General features: G+C 40.0%; 2 protein-coding genes across 4 annotated transcripts; one reads left to right on the forward strand and one right to left on the reverse strand.

Annotated features, from left to right (window-relative positions):
* Window positions 1–1,512: 1,512 nt before the first annotated feature.
* On the forward strand, window positions 1,513–8,284 carry LOC308384693 (uncharacterized protein). Its single transcript, XM_080863266.1, has 2 exons — window positions 1,513–1,659; window positions 6,442–8,284. The coding sequence occupies exons 1-2, from the start codon at window positions 1,641–1,643 to the stop codon at window positions 7,398–7,400; spliced, it is 978 nt and encodes a 325-aa protein (XP_080719392.1). The 5' UTR covers window positions 1,513–1,640; the 3' UTR covers window positions 7,401–8,284.
* Window positions 8,285–10,784: 2,500 nt separating this feature from the next.
* Window positions 10,785–21,509, reverse strand: jtb (jumping translocation breakpoint). Of its 3 annotated transcripts, none has more exons than XM_080864062.1 (6): window positions 21,303–21,509; window positions 20,696–20,832; window positions 20,564–20,616; window positions 18,526–18,611; window positions 13,832–13,911; window positions 10,785–12,240 (listed from the first exon to the last, which is right to left on the reverse strand). In XM_080864062.1, exons 2-6 carry the CDS (start codon window positions 20,782–20,784, stop codon window positions 12,084–12,086), a joined length of 465 nt encoding a protein of 154 aa, XP_080720188.1. In that variant the 5' UTR covers window positions 20,785–20,832; window positions 21,303–21,509; the 3' UTR covers window positions 10,785–12,083. The 3 variants fall into 3 exon arrangements, with proteins under 3 accessions (XP_080720188.1, XP_080720189.1, XP_080720187.1); XM_080864063.1 differs by having other exon boundaries at window positions 18,526–18,608; window positions 20,696–20,950; XM_080864061.1 differs by having other exon boundaries at window positions 20,696–20,950.
* Window positions 21,510–23,488: the final 1,979 nt, after the last annotated feature.

Raw genomic sequence — 23,488 nt, forward strand, 5'->3', positions numbered from 1 at the left:
ACATTTTGACAAAAGCCCAGCCCATCAGGTATTGTAACAGGTATGTAACAGCGCACTGCGGGCAACACGCCAGACAGAATAGGCTACACTAGGCTGGAGAATTGTCACTCGCCGCAGCGAGGTCAGACTGGCGTGTAAGCTGGCGAACGCAGGCAATATGCCAGGAGAACCCAGTCTACCACTCGAGCACGGCAGCTGGCTATCGCCGTGACAGAAACCCACGATATGCGGATGACGCTCCAGAAGGAAGTCGGAGCTGCTGGCTGGAGAGGCCGAGTCATAACAGATCCTCGCTTGGCACTGAGCAGTGACACAGTGCCAGGGAGAGACTTTTCGTGGCTGTTTTGATATTGCTCTCTCTCTCTTAACTGATCAAATCTCGCTGTGGTAGCAGCTTTAAACTCTGTATGACCCAGGATGATAGAGGGTGTCCAGTCTGGATCGCATTCCAGCATTTTGTATTCTGGTTTTCCTACAAAACACAACAAATATTAGCCCGCAAAGCCACAGTGAACAAAGCAGCATAGCGCAACAAATTTAATTCAAATCAATATAAGACTTATTTGTAACCTACATCAACAATGATGTTATGATTAATTACGTAATAACTATAACAGAAGACTTACCTTTGTGAAAATGCTTGGAGCAGACTAACATGTGAGCTGGAGTGCTCTGGAACGTTATATTTGGTCTTTGAATGGCTGCAATCCAGGCCATCCGTCGGCTCTTTGTTACTTCGGAAACATGGCTTGAACAATTTCTCTTCCACGACGGAATTCGATAAAGACTGATCTCTTTACCCGTTGGCTTCCCATGGCTGTCATGCGACTGGCTATTGCAGTTAATAATACTACAGCTTCTTGCCATTCTTTGTGTTTCTTTTTATCGCTGTGTGACTGTTTTCATGTGAAAGCCTGCGTGCGCTAGTACCGCTTGCCACTCGTACCTACAATCCTTTGCGGTTTTACCCCGGAAATGACGTCACATTTTCAATCTCTATACACAAGAGGCTAATTAGGGGTGGAGACAGCACGGACAAATCAAGAGTAACAAGTAAGGGAACGCAAAACTTAATATAACATACAAGGTAACAAACATAGAAACCAGGACTAAGATACACAAAGTTGACATAGACAGAAGACAAAATATAGAGAGAGACATGACAGTCTGTGAGGAAACAGAGGAGTTAAAGAAACACAGAAACCAAAGTAGAGGAATAGAATGGAAATATAAAATAAACCGAACAAAAGCAAGCAAGGAACAAAAGATATTTTATGCAACCAAGAAAAAAAACATCAAACATGTGAGTATGAAAATATCTGGATATAATAACCCTTTACTTTCATAAGTAAAAAGTATTAGCATTGTACTTGGTATCAGTGATACTGCATTTGACCAATTTTTGCAGTATGATGTACCAGTTGTTGTAATCACGCCGGAAACATACTTTTATTTCGCGTCATTGTAGCTTTATTTTTAAAAGTGTCCCGGAAGTAGTAACTGACACTTCAGAGGACTTGACCCACCCTCCGTTAGCAGATTGAACCGCAGAGCCAGAAAGTCCTCCAGAGTTCGGTTCTGTGGACAGAATAGAGGGGGGCTGACATAGTTAACCGCCGGATGTGGAATTAAAAGCGGAAATGGAGGCGAGAAGAGGAGGTTAGTTTAATTCCTGTTGCTAGAAACGGAGCTGCTAAGCTAACGTTAGCATCGTGCTAATTTCAGCTTTTCCTTTCTCTTATTTTACGTCACTTCCTCTTAGCTCCTACTTGCGTACATAGCGTACTAGGAGGAGAGCGGAGGACTGTATTAAGTTAGATCTTAACTGAAACAGTTCCTGACGCTGTTCTGACAGCATCGGTCCTGGTGCCAGCAGTTATCAGTTTCTGTGCTTTCTGCATTTCACTGGGCGTTTCTCAAGTACACAAGTACATACTCGCATTCTTGTTAATCCGGAGCCGTTTCTCAATATGCGTACTTTTGTGTGGTGGGGGTTCTCTGTCTTAATTAGCAGTTCAAACATTTCAGAATTAAACGAGCAGAAGACAGTGTTACAGAGTGTTTCGTGTAATAACAATTATAACAAGTCTAAGAAGATACCAAACAAGGAATAGAATTAAACTTTATTGTCATTGCACATGCACAGGTACAGGGCAACGAAATGCAGTTTGCAGCCATTCAGAAGTGCTTTAGCCATGATATAGATATATTACAATATATATTAGCAATAATAGAGATATGTAAGTATATTACAGAAATGGGTCTATTACGGTATGTTATATGTACACAGTATGAAGTATGTTGTGAATATGCTACAAGTATGTACAGGCTGTAGTGAGTACAAGCTATGTACAGGCTATGAACAGGATATAAATATGAAAAAAAAAAAACTATACAGAATATGAAATAAAGAACTTTACAGAAATCTGAGATATACAGCTATACAGAAATGGGAACTACGCAAATTGTAAACAGTTATAGAATTAAAAATGATCGTATGATTATTTACACAGAACTATACAGTAGTGCAGTTAAGAGGCTATATATAGTGCTAGTGGTTGTGAGTGGTGGTTCAGTCCATGTTATTATTGTGTCTTTGAGGGTACAGTTGTCCTGTGTGTGTGTGTGTGTGTGTGTGTGTGTGTGTGTGTGTGTGTGTGTGTGTGTGTGGGTGGTTGCGGGTGTGTGTATGTCCAGTCCATGTGTTAATGTGGGTCAGATGTCAGGAGGCAGAGTTCATGAGTCTGACAGCTGTGGAGAAGAAGCTGTTCCGGTACCTGGTGGTCTTAGACCGGAGGCTCCTGTAGCGCCTCCCAGAGGGCAGGAGGGTGAAGAGTCCATGTGATGGGTGACTGGGGTCTTTGATGATTTTCCCAGCCCTTTTCAGACACCGCTTCCTGTAGATGTCCTTTATGGCAGGAAGTGGTGCTCCGGCGATGCGCTGGGCAGTTTTCACAACCCTCTGCAACGCCTTCCGGTCCGAGGCAGAGCAGTTCCCGTACCAGACTGTTATACAGTTGGTCAGGATGCTCTCGATGGTGCAGCGATAGAAGTTCACCAGGATGTCTGAGGACAGGTGGTTCTTCCTCAGAGTCCTCAAGAAGAAGAGGCACTGGTGAGCCTTCTTGACCAGCTTGGAGCAGTTGGTCATCCAGATAAGATCCTCGGAGATGTGGACTCCCAGGAACTTGAAGCTGCTCACACGCTCCCCAGCCGTCCCCTTAATGTAGATGGGTGGATGTGGGTCAGCATTCCTCCTGTAGTCCACGATGAGCTCCACGAGGAGCATAAGTTTATAGTTTTAATTGCTTTTATATTATGAGAATGCTGTACATTTTTAAAATATTGTCTGGTTTCATTTATAAATCATTGAAAAAACAGTTTTGCATTAGAAAAAGTGGATTTATGTATACGAAATTTAGCCAGTAAGATTAGTAAATTAATCAAATAAAATTTGTTTGTCCTATTTGCAGGGTAATCCAAAAAAAAAAAGCCAAACAATATTTTTCCATAACAGAGAAGTCAGAATAGAAAGAAAAGCACAACAAAAGTACAAAAATCTTTGGAGTAAACTCAAATGGGGGGGGGCTCAGTTGGGCAATGGAATATGTGGTGGGGAGTGATCTGCGGTGCTGCTGCAGGGAAGCCAGATGCACCTGCATGGCAGCTGCAATCATGTCTCACCAGCTTAAAGTCTGTATTGGGCCCTGTCATTGGTGTGTGTGTGTGTGTGGGGCTGCAAGCTGCAAAGCTGCAGCCGTTTGTTTGTGAAACGGCAAGCATAAGAATAAAGAGGCTGAAAAGCATGAGAATGTGGACAGGCACCACCACCACCCCGGTCTGCCAATCCACAGGTACCACCCCCTCAGGGCGGACCTCATCCACCCCAGAGGCTCTGCCGCCAAGGAGTTGTTGAACTGCCTCAAGCCATTTCCGCACTAATAGGTTTTCGTTTGAAAATGCATCTTTTTCTCTCTGTTTTGGCTTTCCGTCAACAATGAGATGGCGTTTTTGGTCAAGGAAAGCTGAGGTTTTTGAAAATGCTCTCCAAAGTGGATAAATTTGAAAATGCTGTTTTCGCGTCACAGTGTGGACTGCAAAAACGGAGTCTTTCGAATATGATGATGTATTTTTGTCATATGATGCAGTCATGTGACCAATTCAACTAAGATGACGGACGGCATTTTACAGCAGTTGTTTTGTTTGCTCTCAATTTGGACAGCCCTATTAGATTAATATCAATTTGTACATGCTCCAGAAAGCTCTGGATAAAGTATTTGTCCTCGACATCTTACCGGAAAGTAAATAAACAGCAGACGGAAATGATGCAGGTCAAATTGTCTTACGTTTCACGCATGCGCAGTACAGGAATGTAGCATTTTCAATATGGATTAAAACAATTGAAACGTTTTCAAATTTATCCGGATTAGTGTAGTTATTAGGTTAGCTAGAGAGTTGGGATGCTGTGTAATACATGAATAAACCTAAAATACAATGGTTTGGACATTCTTTTGCATGTTTCCCTACTGTAGCGGTTTCCTCAAGCATACAGGACTCTTAGAAGGTACAAGATGACAACTTTGGAATCATATTTGTTTGTCAAAGCTGAACCCAGGGCAAACTACGCTAAATTAGCGTTTTTAGCTAACAGCTACAATAAGCATAAAAGTTGCTGTACGGCTATCATTTGTTAACATGTTCTTATACATGTAATACTTTTATTATCAACCTGAGAGTTTATCTGCAGGTCAATCAACATGACTTCTGAGGTCTTAATCCAGCTCAAGATGCTGTAGATTCCCGTCAGTAACAAGCTGGTAAAATGGAGTTCTATTAACCGGAACCAGATTAAGTCCCAAAAAACTGAATTTTGGAACTGAAATTGAATTGTAGAACTGAAACATAATTAGGGATGGGTATCGTTTAGGTTTTATCCGATACCGGTGCCAAATCGGTACTTTTGAAACGGTGCCGGTGCTCAAACGGTGCTCAAACCGGTGCTTAAAGAATGGAGAACACAAAATTGGTCCAAAAACCTCTCATGTTCAGCTGTTTTTTGTAAAAATATAACAATGTTAGCCTTTTCTGCAGCTATGGGGCATATATGGTATCACTCTTGGCTGGAAGCAGTGCTTAAACAATGGAAAAAACACAAACTTTGTCCTAAACCTCTCATGTTTAACTGTTTTCCACTTTTTCTTTGGTCATTTTAGCCTTTTTAGCCAGGGTGAAGGGAGTATCTGCCATCAAACAAGAGGACAGCCGCATGTAGCTATGATGATGTTTGCTAGTTCACCTTACATGCATTAATGTAATAACGTGGTTAGCCTACTCAACGTAAATTAGCTACTCACGCAGAGAAGAACGGCTGCTGCCACCATCATCCGTCATCATTTCTGCTACACTGGCAGGGCTAGGGGCCAGGACTCTCCTCTTCGTGTTTTTGGGGGATGTTGCATAACAGGCAACCCACCCGCAGTAGATGTGCTCGGTGTGAGGTCTCGCAGCAAGCTATCAAATACAGCGCATTTCTGGGCTTTTAAAACGCTATGCGTCGCCAGGTGTTTCATCGGATTTGAGGTGTTACCTCCTTTGACAGTATCACAGTATCAGCTTCAAGCACTTGTTGCAGGCTGCTGAGTTTGCATCTTTTGCTGTGAAGTACAGCCAGACTTCTGACCGCTTCGCCTTGGACATTTTTAATCTGTAGCTCTGCTCTAACAGAACGTACGTACCTGGCCCCGCCTACTATCCTCGGAAACGTAAAATGATTGGCTAGAATCTAAAGTGTATCACAGCTCAGGAAAAAAAAGCACCGAAATAAAGCACCGAAATGTGCGCTGCTTTTCGGTCTGGTTACTACCGTTTATGTCAGAACCGGTGCCATCATGGCACCGGACACCGGTACCCATCCCTAAACATAATAGTGAGAAGTGAAACTGAAATTATTCGAGAGCTACTTTTTAAAGGATAAAATACAGTTTCAAAGAAAATTAATTCATTTTCAAAATATAAAATACAATTTCAATTTAATGACAATCTTTTTTTCAGTTTGTGGTGTAGCTGCAACATGATCAGCGTTATTGCTGTGTTTGACAGTAAACTCTAGTTTTAGCTTAGGCTATGTGTTGGTCTTCTGCTGCTCACCTGGTGTGGATGTTATCCTGTTGGTACAGTTTTGTGTAACCGTCTGCTTCTCTTGACCAAACCAGATGATTGTTGTTCTTCTTTAACTCCTTTGACATATTAGCCTTGTGTAATGTATGCTTATGAAATCTCATGATGTGAAACCTTTACAAGTCAATTTCATATGCTGTTAATATGTAAAGCAATCATCTCTTTATTTCTAACTAAAGAGTCAAACTCCAATAAACTGTCAATGTATAAAAATACTTGTAGTTTAAAGATAACGCAAGCTCAATATCAATATCTGTGTTTCAGGTTTACCTCCAGGCATCCGAAAAGTGATTGTTGGTGAAGAAGAGAGGCAAGAGTGGAGCTCCAGTCTGGACCAGGAGGACCCAAGCATTAAAGAGGAGCAGGAGGAAGTCAATATCACCCAGTTCACCTTTAGTGCTCTCCCTGTTAAGAGTGAAGAGGATGAAGAAAAACCTGGATCTTTACAGCCTCATCACAGCCAGACTGAAGACATTAAAGATTCTGTCGGATGGCCAGATCCTGATCCATATCTGCAGCCTGATGAGAAGACTTCAGACACAGATGTCAGTGATGCCGACTGTGAGCAGCCCTGTGAACCTGCACTGCCTCAGATGCAATGTGACAATGATGAGAAACCATTCAACTGCTTTGTGTGTGGGAGAAAATTTGGTCATCGCAGAAATCTTAACAGGCACCTGAGAACCCACACTGGAGAGAAACCCTTCATCTGCTCTCAGTGTGGGAAAAGATTTGTTGACAGTGGAAACCTGCACAGACACGTGGGGATTCACACAGAGAAGAAACCGTTTAGCTGTTCTGAGTGTGGCCGAGGTTTTAAAGACAAGACTGCTCTAATGAACCACTTGAGGACTCACACGGGCGAGAAACCATTCAGTTGCCCGTTTTGTAGTAAAACCTTCACACACAGTGGCAGTTTGAAACAGCACCTGAGCATTCACACAGGAGAGAAACCCTACAGCTGCCCAGAGTGCAATAAAACATTCAGTCGTAAAACAAACTTGAAGACTCACATGAAGATCCACACTGGTGAGAAAAGTTTCAGCTGTGGCTTCTGTCACAAAACGTTTACTCGGAAGCATCACATGCAAGACCATCAGCGTGTCTGTCGTTCTGCAAACCGTAGACCATCCAGAAACCAAATTCTGATGCCTCGCCCTCTAAGCACTGGACTGGTAGTGCTTGTGTACCCAGCATCTCTTTCTAAAAGTACCACTGAGTGATGGAAACCATTGTGGCATCAAATGAGAGAGAGAATAAAGCCAAACCTCCGTAGGTGGCCAGAATATGGCTTTTAGTGAAAGAGAAGATATTTGATCTTTTAAGTTGTTTTAGACTTCAAAGATCAAATGTCTTGAAAGTAGAGTTCCCGTAGTTTGTGGTGAAACGTGATCCATCTTTAGTAGTTTTGTTAGAGCTGTGTTTTGTGTGGTATGGAGGACCACAAGAGCCACGCGCATCGAAATAAATGATTCTGTGTTTAAATAATGAATTGTAGAACAAAATCTGCATTTGTAAATTCATTTTTGAATTCCAATTTAATAAACTGATTTTTAAAATGCTTTTTAAGTCTTCATTTCAAAAACATTTTCGAATTGCACTTTAATCAACTGCATTTCAAAATCCATTTCCCTTTCCTGTTTCCCGGTTCTTTAGGCTCCGAACCGGCTCTTCAGGTTGTTTTGTTGCTTTAATTAATTTATTATTAACAATAATATAAAATTATGCACAAAAGGAATTACTATTGTAAAAAAAAGAAAGTGGTTTTATTTATATATGTTTATATATAAATATATACAGTGGCCCCTAGAGACAAAACGCGTACAAACTCCAAAACACATTTCTAGCATGAACTGAGCTTCCAAAACAGAGCTACCTAGATCACTTAAAGTACACAATTGAAAGCATGTGTGTATTGTTTGTGTATTTATACACAAGCATTCATATATAGTCAAATAATAAAAAATAAAAAAAAATGTTCATTTACCTGTTATTACCACACACCAAATCCGGTCGTTGGTACTTGCTGGCTTGTGTAGCCACTAGGTAACAAAAGCTCAACACTGCGCCCAGCATCCTGGAGCACTTCTGTTGTGTTTTGTACGTGTTTTGAGTTTTTATGTGCTTCTGAGTTTTTAAGTGTTTTGGAGTTTGTACGTGCTTCAGAGTTTGTACGTGATTTGAAGTTTGTATGTGCTTTGTCTGTAGGGGCCACTGTAAATATGCTTTTATTTATTCACTCCACATAAAATGTAATAAATAAATCATATAATACAAAAACCAACTATTCACATTTCAACTTTTAACTATTTAAATTTTCAGCCTTTTCCTTTTACAAATTTAAAGTGAAACAACACAAAACACTGCAAACCACAACACATAAATTATAATATGAAAACAAAAAGATGCACATTCTCTGTCATATGGGCCTGCATGAATAAACTTTCTGAATCCTTTATCATCTTCAACTGAAAATAGTTGTGGATGATTACTATACCTTTATAATGTGACGTTGTTGTCCCTGGCACTCTTTCTCTCTCCCTCCCACTCTGTTCCTGTGCTATTGCGATTGTAACTACCGCCCCTCCCCCTTCTGCCCAGTGCAAGCACAAGGCTCACGTGCAGAGTGAAGCGGAAAAAAAGTGAGAGAGAAAGGGGGGGGAAAAAACCAAAAAAAAAAAACCCCCCACGGCTCCCAATAAGGAGCCGGCTCGTGTGGTTCACTTCAAAGAGTCGGCTCTAAGAGCTGTTTGATTCGCGACCAACACATCACTATATTCTAACCCCTGAGGTTTGAAGAAGGAAGAGGAGAAGAGCGCAGAGAATCGCCCATCCTGGAAGATTAGTTGTTTAACTGTAAAGAATGTCAAAAGCCCCTCAGACAGAGGTTCTAGTCTGAGCACAAAGGTTAAAGCAGGAAACAACCAGAATAGGTGATCTGAGAATTAGCCTTAGTAATAGTCTGTTATTTTTATGTTATGACAATTGCCCAAACACAGCAGTCATCTCATATATGGTTAAAGGGGGACAGAGGGCCTAAGAGGGAAAAGAAGCATAGAGAACTGACACCTGGTGGGCAAAAAGGGTCTGTGTGTAATGTCTGGAGAGATGAAAATGGTAAATGGCCTGTATTTGTATAGTGCTTTACTAGTCCCTAAGGACCCCAAAGCGCTTTACAGTACATTCAGTCATCCACCCATTCACACACTGGTGATGGCAAGCTACATTGTAGCCACAGCCACCCTGGGGCGCACTGACAGAGGCGAGGCTACCAGACACTGGCGCCACCGGGCCCTCTGAACACCACCAGTAGGCAACGGAAGTTGAAGTTGCTAATCCAAAGGTTAATCCCTAAGCCAACAGGAAAGGCAAATGGATTTTGAAATGAGTGGAATTGGTAATTTAAAAAGAATTTTGAAAATCACTTTATTAAATTGGAATTCAAAAATGAATTACAAATGCAGAATGTATTCTACAATTCATTCTTTAAAGACAGAATTCTTTATTTCTATGCCAAACTCATAAAGATTAAATTTGCATAACGACCAAAACTAGCACCACTGGTTAAACGTGGGCCAATTGAGTGTCATCAGGACGCTACAACACAGAGAACACCATCCCCACAGAGAAAGCTAGGAAAGCAGAAGAACTTCATATCAAGAAGCCCTGAGTAAATGTGGTTATCCTAGCTGGACATTTGTCAAAGATGGGAAGGCGCCTAAAGAATGCTCCAGGAGGGAAGGCCTAAGGGTACATCTTTCACTATTTTACAATGCTTTGATTGCAACCATTTCCCAACTCTCTGTGTATGGTACTTGCAGCCATTTATTTATAATCAAGAAAATTTGCATATTAATGATCATTAAACTGACCCCATGGCCCATTGTTAATCAGTGGTGCTAGTTTTGCTCATTATGTGATATTTCAATGTGATATTTATAAGGCTGGGGAAACCAGCAGTCAGCTAAGACTGAAGTCACTTGGACGAGTGACAAAACGTTTCTCCCACTTAAAACGCTACCTCAAGATGAGCAGAATGAACTTTTGGGATTGTTTTAATTATATTTGTGAAGGATACTTGATGCAGATGTAGATTGCTGAGCCAAATCCCTACGACAGCAAAGAGAAGAATTCTAGCCACAGCAAGGTCCCACTGGATGCATAAACCCGTGATTGCGGACAATAATAATAAAAAACCAGAAAGGATCACAGCCGGCTCTAGCATCCTTAAATAGTCCAAAGATATCCAGTTAGAGGGTGAACTGGTAATTCTAAATTGCCCATAGGTGTGAATGGGTCTTGTTGTTAGCCATGGCACAGAATGGTGATCTGTCCAGGGATACACTGCCCTACGGCTGGGAAAGGTTTCAGCCTCTTGTGACCATTAATTAAATAAGTGGAAGTGGATGGATGGATAGTTTTTCCTATTATTATTTGGAGAAAAAGAAATCTGAAAATGTTTAAAAAACAAACTGTCAGCTGTATGTGTATTGAGGATGAGGAGGCTATGACCTTTCTCACATTAACATGTGTCTACTTCTGTTACTGAACACAAAGCCACTCCTCTTTACAAACTCCCAAACAAATATAGACAAAAACAGAACAAAAACGGAAAATGTTTTATTTAGATTAGCAAATTTCATATTTCCACTTTAAATATCTATTGATCAACTATCAACTCCACATTTGTGTCAAAGGCCCTGCCCATCCAGCTACACAGGATGTGAAGCTTCAAAGAAAGGACCAGAACTCTGCTGCATTAAATTAAGTACTGAATAACTTTATTTAGGGATGTGAATCGAGAACCAGTTCTCAAAGGATGAGAGCGTGATGGTAAAGTGGAGACCACTTCAGGACAGAAACAACTGCATTATACTGTTAACAAAACTCCGGCAGCATGCTAACACTAAGCTAACAAGAACCCGGAGTGATGTTAAAGCTGAGTAAATGCTGACCCCAGCCCACACAACTTGCAGCCTCCGTTTTTACTGGTTCATGTTTCTAAAGTAGAATCACTTTAAGGTCTCTTTGTGAAAACCTTTAAGGTTTTCATCTTTGCTTTGTGCTGTCCACATTAGGATAGGGATTTGTGTTAGTGTGTCGGGCTGTAGCCTCAGGTTTGTATTGCTAATTATGATACAGTGTGTTGCAGATTATTTTACAGACTAACATGACAGTAACGTAACGAGTAGTATAACAAATGTCTTTCTCCTGGGTGTAATTAAGTAACGTACTGCATTACTTTTAAAATAAAAGGGTTCTGTGTAATATGAGCAAGAATGACTGAGTATTGACCCTAACACTGATCAAAACAATGAGAGGAAACACCTGCAACATGCACACACATTTGACATCTGAGCATGTAATAATTTTGGGTGACTGCAGTGTCTTTGATATGCTGCTTAGAGATGGTGGTGACTCACAAAGTGGAGCCAAAGAGAATGGATAAAGGAATCGATAAGGAAACGAATTTATAAGTGATATTAATAATGGAATCAGAATTGCAAAATTCTTATCAATTCTCATCCCCTAACTTTATTGATCCAAACGTTTTAGCAAAGAACCAAACAACCAGAAAAAAGGAAGAAAAAAAAAAGAAGAAGGTGAGAGCTGCTGGTTACCATGGCATTGAAAACAGGAAGCAGAAACAATAGCCGCAATCCATCTTCTCCAATCTCATTAATTCTAATGATGTCGCGGACATGACTCCACCCCTTGACTTGACTGGTTCCTGTTTATCATATTTCTTAGGGCAGGGCATGTCAGCCATCCTTGTTTCTGTGCCAAGACTTTCTGTTTCCTATATTTGTTTCAAATTTAGAGTTAAGTGTGAAAACAGTCTCTGCAGGTCCATTTGCCCTCTACTGTTAAGACACCACTACAGTCATAGTTCTTGTCCAGGTATCCTAGATGGACTCAATCTGGCGACGGACCTTCTCAGAGGCAAGGCGGTCAAGTCGTCGCTGGCGGATGACAACGAGGACGGCGAAGAGGGTTGTCAGAGCCAACATGGCCGCCTCAAACTTCCAGAACAGATGTTCTTCCATGAGAACAGAGCGGCAGCTGAATAGGAGGAGGAAGAAAAATTAGTACCTTCATTGGAATAACGTCAGTTCCTGTAGTGACGATTAATCTATGGCTGAGGTGCATGCTCATCTATTAGCTGATGAGTCCATAAAGGGTTCAAAATATTCTGATGTGATGTGAAAGTTATTCATGAACCATGTGTAGCCTAGTCCACAAATGACTATAGCAATTAACTCTCTGGGGTCTAGGGTATAATTGGCCATTTTTGACTATTTTTGATTTGTCTTGTTTGGAATCTTTCTTTTCAGCACAATTTCAAATGTCTGCATTTACAGTTATTTCATTTTGACATACTGTATTAGCACGATTGATCTAAATTAAGACAAAAAAGATCACATCAGAGTAGGAAAAAAAAAGTTCTATTTTTCACTGTAAAAACCAAAGAAGAATGTTCAATGAATCATTTTCATAACTTGGAAATGCAAATAGTCGTAACAATAGAAATTGTAATTTTTTTAAAATTATGCACAGGTTTTGGAAAAAACAAAGTTATATGCAGCTATTTACCTAAAAATGCAGCCAAGGCCTCAGGCAGTTTTTATATAACCATTTAAAACTATTAACAGAACAATTAGGTGTTCTGCATCAAATAAGAAGGCACATAAATTAGTTGTACCAATCCAAAAAATATTTTCGGTCCAAATTAAGACAGAGGAGAACACCACATACCAAAACTCTGCAGGTCTGACAACAAGAGGTTTAATAAAAAAAAAAAAAAAAAAAAACCGTGTGTGTGTGTGTGTGTGTGTGTGTGTGTGTGTGTGTGTGTGTGTGTGTGTGTATATATATATATATATATATATATATATATATATATATATATATATATATATATATATATATATATATATATATATATATATATATATATATATATATATATATATATATATATATATATATATATACACACACACATACATACACACACACTGACAATTTGCTGAAGTTGATGGTATTGTACAGTGATTCCAAAATGTCAATTTCAAAAAAATAAAAAAATAAAAAAGAGGTGTATCACTCATGTTGCTGTCTGCCTTTGGTGGCTTTTTTGCAGCAACTGTGACATTCAGCAGTCGTCTCATTGTTCTGACACACAAAACAAAACTATCGACTACACTACACACTAACTACACAAGACAACATGCCGTGGAAGAGTTCGGGTCTTAGGAGGTTAAATTTAGGTTTTGTTTAAAGGTATGCCTGCACATGCCAGTGTTATTTTTTTCACCTCTAAAAAGTAAAAAAGCTCTTCTTATTATTAAAACATCTTATTATTCTTGTATTAAAAGTATATGTTTTATCCTCTCTGAATTATATCCGTCTGTTTGTTACCACACTCACTGCTTTGTTTTCCTCCCACTATTTGGTCGGAGGGGCTAAAATGGCTCTTTTGATGTTGAAGGTTGGCGACCTTTATTGTTTGCTTGCTGTCATCCATTAGAGTATTTCCTTTAATTTAGAATGATCAGCTGCTCAGATTTTAGTCCTCCCACCTGTTGCTTGCATTCATCATGATTTTGAATGATACATGTCGCCTGTCTGGTTAATCAGGACCCAGACTCACCTTTTGTACTCCTCTCTGCTGGACTGGCTGCAGTTCACTCGCTCTACATAGCCTGTCAGTCTGCAGGCCAACTGTGACTTCTGAAAAACACACACACGGCCAATTAGATGATGCTTCAGAAAACAGAGAAGATTGATCTGTGCTTATGTATTTAAAGTTACATTTTAAATATGATGGAAAAAACTCATGTGGAGGTGTCTAATTTTTACTTTGATTCACCCAAAAGCCCATTTTTCATTAGTACCCATTCGGATGGAGTCACCAAAACACAACTCTGATTGGCTGGTTTTCCATTGCAATCGAGTAGAACCCAATATGTGTTTTCAACATCGTTTGTGGCAACATTAGGGCTGCCACAAACGATGATTTTGATAGTCGACTAGTCACCGATTATTTTTGCAATTAGTCGAATCATGCAGATCGTGCATCCATTGGACGTAAAATGTACAGCTTATTGCACCAGCATGCATCTGCTCTTATATAACTATCATTAGCTTACAGCTTTAAGTGTTTAAGGTATGTGCTAACTAAAAATAAAGACAAGATGATAGTTTGTTAAATGTTAATGAAATTTGCAGATTGTTTTGGTGAAATTTAATAAACTTCTTGCTATCTAAAATATATCAGGACACCGGAGTATATTCTCGAGCATCTCACACTTCTGATAATCAGCTGTCTGCTTGACGTTTATTCAGCTGTGTAAAAACTATAACTTTAATCTCAGCCAAACCGATTTACTCAGGAACAAATAAAACACTAAAAAAAAGCCAAACAATAACATTTTTAAGTTATCTAAGTGACTTATATATCACAGGGCTCTAGACTAACTTTTTGTCATGGGCGTACCGGTACGCCTAACTTTTTAAAGTTAGGCGTACCGGCACAAAAGTTAGGCGCACACAAATTTTATAATAATTTATATAATATAATGTGTTTTTCTGGATACACTGTGCTTTTTCAGCATTCAAAGATTGATGACACCGTGTCCGAGCACTGGCTATGAATTTCAGAAGGATCAGGCCTTAACTTAACAGAAAAGTTAGCAATAGTTCTTTTCCTATTGCAGCTACATCCACTTCTGTCATGGCTAGGCGGCTCACTAGGGCTGGGTATCATCACTGATTTCTATAATCCATTCGATTCCGGTTTTCAAAGTCCCGATTCGATTCAACTTAGCCTCAGACAGTCAGAAATATTATAATTCTGATCATTTATCAGTACTGACTTCTTCAGAATTGTGAACATCACAGCAGATGCCTTTGTGTGAAAGTAACTGAGAATAAAACACAGAAAAACATGAAGGAGATTTTCCTGGTCTGGCTTTTTATAGCAGATAACCTTAAAAATATTCTACAATGTTCTGCATATAAAGTTTAAATTTCTTCAGTATTGAACAACAGAAAAAAATAGGCTTTCTTATCCGAGGTCATTTAAGGGAAAAAAAGAAAAAGAAAAGAAAAAGACAGCAGCCGACAGCGCTGTAAACAACGGTAGACTGGTGGGTAATAAGCGAATGAATAATACAGAAAACAGAGATTGGAGACGGGAAACTGTTCTTGAAGTACAGAGAGAGATAGAGAGAGCTAGCTGTGCATGGAGTGGGATTTTAATAGTCGTGGAAGCAAAACAGCAAAATTCATGACGACATTGATCAAATGTGAAGCGCAGTTTGCTGCTGGCTCGGTGAATTTTGGTTGGAGAGAGACAAAACCTGCAGCTCAGAATCAGCATAAAAAGACGTAAACACAGCGCGGACCGGACGCATCAGGATCGCTAAGCTCCGACAGCGTGTCCGTCTACGGGCCGTCGGGTGAGAAAGCCGAGAAAGACAAAGTTGATTCTGATGCGTCAGTCCTCTGTGTTTACGTCTTTGTGTGGAATCCGTGTACCTGCTCTCATTTGCTGTTTGGTTGTTGTTGAAATGGTTTTGTGAGCTTTAATCTGACGTTTCTGGCAAAACACAGTTATATTTAAAAGTCATTCAGGATTTAATGAATTGATATCGCTTTATTCAAGCTACTCACCTCCCACTTCCACCTGCACTTTCAACTGGACCACGGCCAATCAGAGAGGTCCCGCCCCTTACTATCTCTGATTGGTTTAGTCCACGATAGGGGCAAAATGTGTCTGTTGTTGACCACAGGGAAGGTTGCAGATTTTTTTTTTTTTTGCTACCCGAACAGTTGGTCGCACAGGTGCAACTAAATATTTTTTTAGTCGCACCACTGAAAAATTTGGTCGTATTTGCGACCAAATTGGTCGCACTCTAGAGCCCTGTATCATGTTTAACCTGAGTAGTGAAAGACAGCGGTGGGTTTGAAAACGATTTGCCGGGAGTCCGGTGTTCTCACGGGCTCTAGTGAGCCTTGCCCCCGGCTAGCTATCGAGCTAGTGGGTAACAGACGTCTCCGAAAACGTCGGAGCGCTTTTGAAAGTATGTGGTGTCTTGATAAACTGAGCAGATATTTGAGGTTTACACAGCTACATTCTCGTCTGAAAATATGTTAAACGTGTATTTTGTGACCCAGAAAGAATAATAAGAGTAATATCAAAACTAACTAGCTGCCGCCATTGTTGGAAACTGAGCTGGGCTGCGCTATGAATTCTGGGACAGAGCTTCTTCTTCGGGGTTTAACGGCAGCTGGCATCCTTGTACATGCAGTGCTGTCATCTTCTGTTTCAATCCGTTATTACACTCTTAAATCCTACTACTTCTGCGGCTTTTGTGATCTTACAAAGCTTCAAAGGACGCGTTGACTATTAAACGATTTTGATAGTCGACGTAATCGTGACTAGTCGACTAATAGTGGCAGCCCTACATAGCATTGCGTCCACGCTTCCCGTGATGTAATTAATATGTAACACGAACACTACAACAAAGGTAGACATCGAGGCCTGCTACTTGGTTTGTGGCTTTTCATCAGACTCAGGGGAGCACAGCGTTTTTTGTAGCCATTTCTCTCCTTGCCAGGTTTCAAAAAGAGGTTGGTATGATTTTCTTGAATAAGGCTACATTCACACTGCAGGTCTTAATGCTTAATTCCGATTTTTTGATGAAATCCTCACACTCCTTCACACTACAAATAAAATGTGACAGCAAACGCGCTCTAGTGTGAACCCTCCAAGCGTCCCGCATGCGCAAAAAAAGACGTCACACACAATGCGCTCCGTTTAGACCCAGACCAAACAGCATTGTTTGACTGATGGCCCTGAATATAAAGACTTGTTCCAGACTTAACTTTATAACTTGAAGGAAAATTGGGAAACGTAATTTTGTTATTTACACATGGCCTAATAATTGTCCTTGTTGCTGTTTTAGAGAGGAGCGGTGCTTCAAAGGATAGTTGCAGATTTCTGTCAGATAGGGCTGCTCAATTAATCGAATTTTAATCTCGATTACGATCTGGGCTTTCAACGATCATTAAAAATGACTGAGCCGATTATTAGCCCCTCCCTCGTGCTTTACCCTCGCGCTGCTCCGTGTGGCAAATCGAGCGCACCTCTCTGCATTTCGAACATGTGTCACAACAATTAAGAGCAGCGGTCCCCAACCTTTTTTGCGCCACGGACCGGTTTATGCCCGACAATATTTTCACGGACCGGCCTTTAAGGTGTCGCGGATAAATACAACAAAATATAACTAGTACCGGTACCGAAAAAAAGAAAATTTATTCATAGCACACGTGAAAAGACCAAGGAAAACCGAGTAAACGATAAAAACGATAACAACATAACGCTGAAAATCGATAAAAACCCTGAAAACCATACATTTCACACCTGAGCCTCAACTCTCGCGGCCCGGTACCAAACGACTCATGCCCTGGAGGGACTTTCCGTGCCGGATACACGATGGACGGGTGGCAGAAATGGAGGGTCGTGTGCCTGGCGGGACTGTCGATCAAGGACGCTGAAGATATCTACCTATTCGGAACCATGATAACAGGGTTCTTGCTGATCGGAGCTGGCTTGGGCCTGGCTTATCGGAGAATTAGGAGAAATAGGAGCCCAGCATGAGTAGAGGTCTCTTTTTCCTCTTCTACTTTCCCATTGTTGTGTACTTTTTCAGTGTTTTTCTGTAACGCTGCCGATCTCCGACCTGTATTCCCATGTGATGTCTGTGTTGTGTGTGCAAGTCGGGGGGGGGGGGGGGGGGGTCTATTCCACTGCGGGGCAACCTGCATGTGGCCAATAAAGCCTTGATTCATTCATTCATTCATTCATTCAAACAGCAGTCGCTTTCTAAAACATCAAATACAGTACACATACGAAAGTGACCCAGATCGGATTTGAAAATATCGGATTTGTGCTGTTCACAATGTCATACTATGATCGGATATGGGTCGCATAGAGTCAAAAAAGTCAGATTTGATGCGCTTTTGCCTGCAGTGTGAACGTAGCCTAAGACTCTCCTGACTCATGATGCCACTGAGCAGCCAATCAGGTAAGTACTAATGGAAAAAGGGCTTTAGGTAACTATTTAAAAAATAAATAAATAAAAATGTATTTTAAAATAAAATAAAATAAAATAAATAAATAATTGAAACAAAACAAAAAACCCCACAAAAAAACAAAACAAAACACATGACCATCTGCCAGATAACTTCATCTGCCTGTCCGATGACTTGATCAGCTGATTTCTGAACAGTGGTGACCTGAGAGTTGACGCTGCCCTATGTGGGACTGAAATGACTCACAGTATTGAAGTCGCTGCAGCGCACGCACGCCTCCGTCACCACAAACTCCTCCAACAGCCAGCAGGGGGCGGCCTCAGGCTTAACTGCTGCCAGGACAACAACAATATGTTATTGGCTGCATATACTTTGTGTGTGTACCTGGAAGTGAAATTATTATTATTATTATTATTATTTTTGCTGTTGGATTAAAACTAGTGAACCTGTCACATGACATGACTTTGTTTCCACAGAATGAGTTCTTCAACAGTTCTTTAAAAAAAAGAAATCTTTAATTAAAGCCACACTTTATGCTGTTAACAAAGAAGGAAGAGGCAGGAGGAATCCATTTAGGGATACACATAGAACAAATGGGATTTCTGGTTAGCTCAGCGAGGTATACAGTCAAGCCCATAATTATTACTACCAGATTCTAGTGTGTAACTGTTCATATAGAGTGTTATAAAATTTATTGCTAATGCAATCATATGGCACATTGACTTCTGAGGAAATTTTAGAAGGCACTCGTCATCAGAAAGGTTGCCAACCCCTGGTCTAGTGCATAAAAAGACATAACACACAGCGCGGACCTGGCACATCAGAATCAGTGAGATGTCGGCTTTCTCACCCGACATCTCACTGATTCTGATGCATATGGTCCACGCTGTCTTTACGTCTTTGTGCGGAATCTTTTTTCCCTCAAACGGCTGGTCGCACTGTTGCAATGTAGGATTTTTTTTTTGTCACACGATTGAGAAATTGTGTGTGACCAAATTGGTCGCAGTCTAGAGCCCCGGATTAGGTTGCCTGGTACATGGCCTGAAAAAGAGCTCTAAAGCATTAGGTCCATGTTTTACAGCGGGGATGGGGTTCTAAGGGTTGAAGGCTTCTGATCTTTTTAAAAACAAACAAACAAATAAACAAACCAAATTAAGGAAACATCATTGTGGCCAAACAATCCAATTTTTGTTTCATCTAACACAGAAGACCAGAAGTCTTCTTCTTTGTCCAGATGAGCATTTAGCCATGTAGGCTTTTGTATGCCTCTCTGGAGAAGTGGCATTATCCTTGGTCTCTCTAGAAGTTGATTCTGTTCATTTGGACGTAGCATTTTCAGTGGGAGAAACGTTTCGTCACTCATCCAAGTGACTTCTTCAGTCTCAGCTGACTGCAGGTTTCCCCAATCTTATAAACAGTACATTTGCATAATGACTGAAGCCAGCCCACTGAATGAACAATGGGCTGGGGGGTCAGTTCCTTCATCATAATTATGCAAATTCTCATGACCATTGATCAACAACCACCAGCAGAGCACAGATTCACCAGGATGAGCTTGGTAGTGAGCCTTGGATTCTTTTTCACCTCTCTCACTATCCTCCTGGCCAGCACAGGTGTCACTTGGCTTCCGACCATATCCTCTGTGATTTTCCACAGTGCAGAACATCTTGTATTTTTTAATAATAATTTATACTGTAGCCACTGGAACTTGAAAACATTTATATATGGCCTTGTAGCCCTTTCCTGCCTTGTGAGCAGCCACAATGCACAGCCGCTGGTCCTTACTGAGCTCCTTTGTCTTAGCAATGACTATCCACAAGCCAACTGCAGAGAGCTGCTGTTTTTCACCTGTTGAGTTGATTAAAACATCTATTCCCAATTAATCAGGGTAATTATGATGCTTTATAAGTGCTTGGACTATTTGGAATAGTATAGAACTTTGGATTTTCCCAGAGACTGTGACAGTTGTGAAGGGTATGAATAATTTTAGACGCAACACTTTTTGTAAATAAAAGCTGAGAAATATTTTTTTTCTACAATGATGCCACTTGTATGTCGTCTTATTATATTTTAATATTTTAGGAGAAGCCTGTGTCATTTCTGGTAAAAGAAAAAAAAAAAAACACATGCTGGTTGAATAACAGTAACTTTAAGTCAGAATTTGCCAGGGGAATGAATAATTATGGACTTGACTTTAATACAGAAAGAACAATAACTGCATTTTTTTTAAAGCAAGCTAACAAAACATAGCTCTAAAAACAGATGACAAGAGTTTGAGACATACCTGTAACTGTTCCTATAGATTTCTCCTCATTCAGCAGAGCTGATCCGAACACCCTGAACACATGAACATTTTTGAAAGTCATATGACTTTACCACAGTGCTGCCTGCAGGTTTGGTTGACCTCTGAACTTACCTGAGTGACACAAGACCCCAGAACAGGGCATGCAGTACAAGGACGCGTGGGCGGCAGCAGGCGACAGGGATCCGACAGTCACCCTCCATCAGTCTGCTGCCCCAGCACCACAACGCCGTCGCCACGCTGTCCGCTTCCTGACCGGTTATTGAAAAATTATGATTCGTGGCCGAGTGCTATCAGTCCAAGCTGTAGTCAGTCTTTTACCATGATGCTCACATTGATCAAAGCCTTAAGGCTCCACGCTATTGAGAGCTGAAAAATCAAACATATGTCACTTTGCTAATCGATAATCAGAGTGCAGATGATCACAGTTCAGTGTATTTAATATAAGAGTACACAGCCTAATTACTATTTGATTGGATGATAAAATTAATCATCCAATAAAACAGCAACAAACCTAATCAATAAATGAGTAATGAGCAGATTCATTAACACAGACACAGCAATATTTCACTCAGCTGATCATTAATAACCCATCAATAACTTAAAAAAGAGCTAATATCACACACTTTAAGCGGCTTACAACGTGATTTTCTTTGTATTGAGCAGTCTGCTAATGCTAACAAGTTGCTAACACGTTAGCAATACCGTTAGCTCTACTCACCGCGATCTCTTAAAAAACACACCCGCCATATTGGACTCAACGCAGGGAAGCAGAGAAGAGGAGCCTAAACATCAGAACCGCCGATGATTCGACACTGCTGTTAAATAAAGCGCAGAGTTAGCGGCGAGCAGCTGAAGTCCATCGATTGTTGTTACCGGATTCACACAGACAGGTTAACCACGACACTCACAGGCAGCACTTCCGCCACAGAGTTCACTACCCGCAAGGATAAAATGCTCCCAGGAAACGCGTCTGTTATATTCATGTAAATACAATAATATATATGCATGCATGTGCCCCGGGAGAAACGCACTAAACATTTTTCGCTAGGTTTTTTAAATAAAGTTTACGGACTGTAAAGATTATTTTAACACTTTTTGTCTTTATTTACGTCCTATTGTCTCTTAAACCTTTTATGTAAGTTAGGAACCGTTATTTTGAAGGGCAGAGTGCAGGCGCAGCCTCATCCTGTTTTGCTAGAAATTACACGTAGATTTAAACGTCATCATTCTCTACCCATCCTTTTTTTTTTTTTTTAAATATTAAACTTTATTAAGAAACAGTATACAGAACATGTATACTATACAATCAGAACAAAATTAACATATGCCAGGGGGTGTAATACAAAGAATTACAAACATTCAAATAATTTGTAATTACTACAAATAGTAATAGTTTTCATAGCCTTTTTGTTAAGTGATCCACTAATCTTTAAAATTAGGTTTTTTGTTACTGTATTTGCATTTGTGAAAATAAAATTTAGCTAAGATAACTAACAAGTTTATTATAAAGTAAACATCTTCTTTTTTTTGCCTTCGAAAGAAACAAAATACAACATTTTCCCATTTCACAGTAAAGTCTTTATAGAGATGTCCAGCAATGAATCTACTGAAGTCTTTCCAAAATGTTCTAGCGTATGAACAGATCCAGAAGAGGTGTTGCACAGTCTCAGGATGGCTTCCACAAAATCCACAGTTCACATTTATGTCCCTTTTGAACTTCGTCATGTAATGATTAGCAGGATAAAATTTATGCAGTATTTTAAATGAGACTTCCTTCACTTTATTCGTTACCAGATACTTGTTAGGAATTGTCCATACTCTTTTCCAGTTAATGTCACTGACAAAGAAATTCCAATAAGAGACCACATGTGGGATAGTTAGAGATTCTGTCTGGAACAAAGCACGGATATTCTTATTACTTTTACTGTGGTTTGTTAGACAGATTCTTCCTATGTGTGAATCTAAAGGGTTGGAGAGAGAAACAGATGATATGCAAGGTTGAATACCTTTAAAAAGCATTATAATACCCGTAGGTATTGCATCAAATAATATGGCATATTCTTTGGGCGTGGCTGGAAATGTATAGGTGTTTAAGAATTCTGAATAGGACATAAGCTGCCCATTAGGATTAAACAGCTGATTCACTAAAACAATCCGTTTCTCAACCCACCTAGAAAAAAATAATGATTTATTTTTATACACTATGTTCCTATTATTCCAAATTGAATACGTATGGGGTGTAAAGTTGTGTTTATATATAAGGGACCAAGCTAGTAGAACTTGTTTGTGAAACATCAAGAGCTTTTCTGGAAGCTTATCTATATTATAATCACAACCTAAGATAAAACTTAGACCACCAAACTTAGAGAAAATGTAGTGAGGAATAAAATTCCAAATGGATACTGGATTTTTAAGAAAATGTTTAGCCCAATTAATCTTAAATGTATTGTTTAGAGTAGTAAAATCCAAAACATTGAGACCACCGTGTTCATAGTCATTCATCAATACACTTTTTCTGATGTAATGTGTCCGGTTTTTCCAAAGGAAGTTGAAGAGCATTCGGTCAATATCCTTACAAGTTTTGCCGTCCACATGCAGCAAAATTGCTGCATAAGTCAGTCGAGACAGACCTTCTGCTTTTGAGAGCAATACCCTTCCTCTTAAACTTAAATCTCTCTGCAACCATTGATTTAATTTGGTTTGAGATTTTTTAATAATTGGGGGAAAATTTAGTAAAATTCTGTCTTTTGGATCTTTGCAGATAATCAGACCTAAATATGTTGCTTCATTTTTAACTGTTATATTACAAATACTCTGAACATTACACTCTTTGACAGGTAATAATTGACATTTATTTAAGTTTAGGACCAATCCAGACCCTTTTGACAAATCCTCTATTACACG

Source organism: Rhamphochromis sp. 'chilingali', assembly GCF_963969265.1.
Source record: "Rhamphochromis sp. 'chilingali' genome assembly, chromosome: 17".
In the NCBI taxonomy this organism is placed as follows: Eukaryota; Metazoa; Chordata; class Actinopteri; order Cichliformes; family Cichlidae; genus Rhamphochromis; species Rhamphochromis sp. 'chilingali'.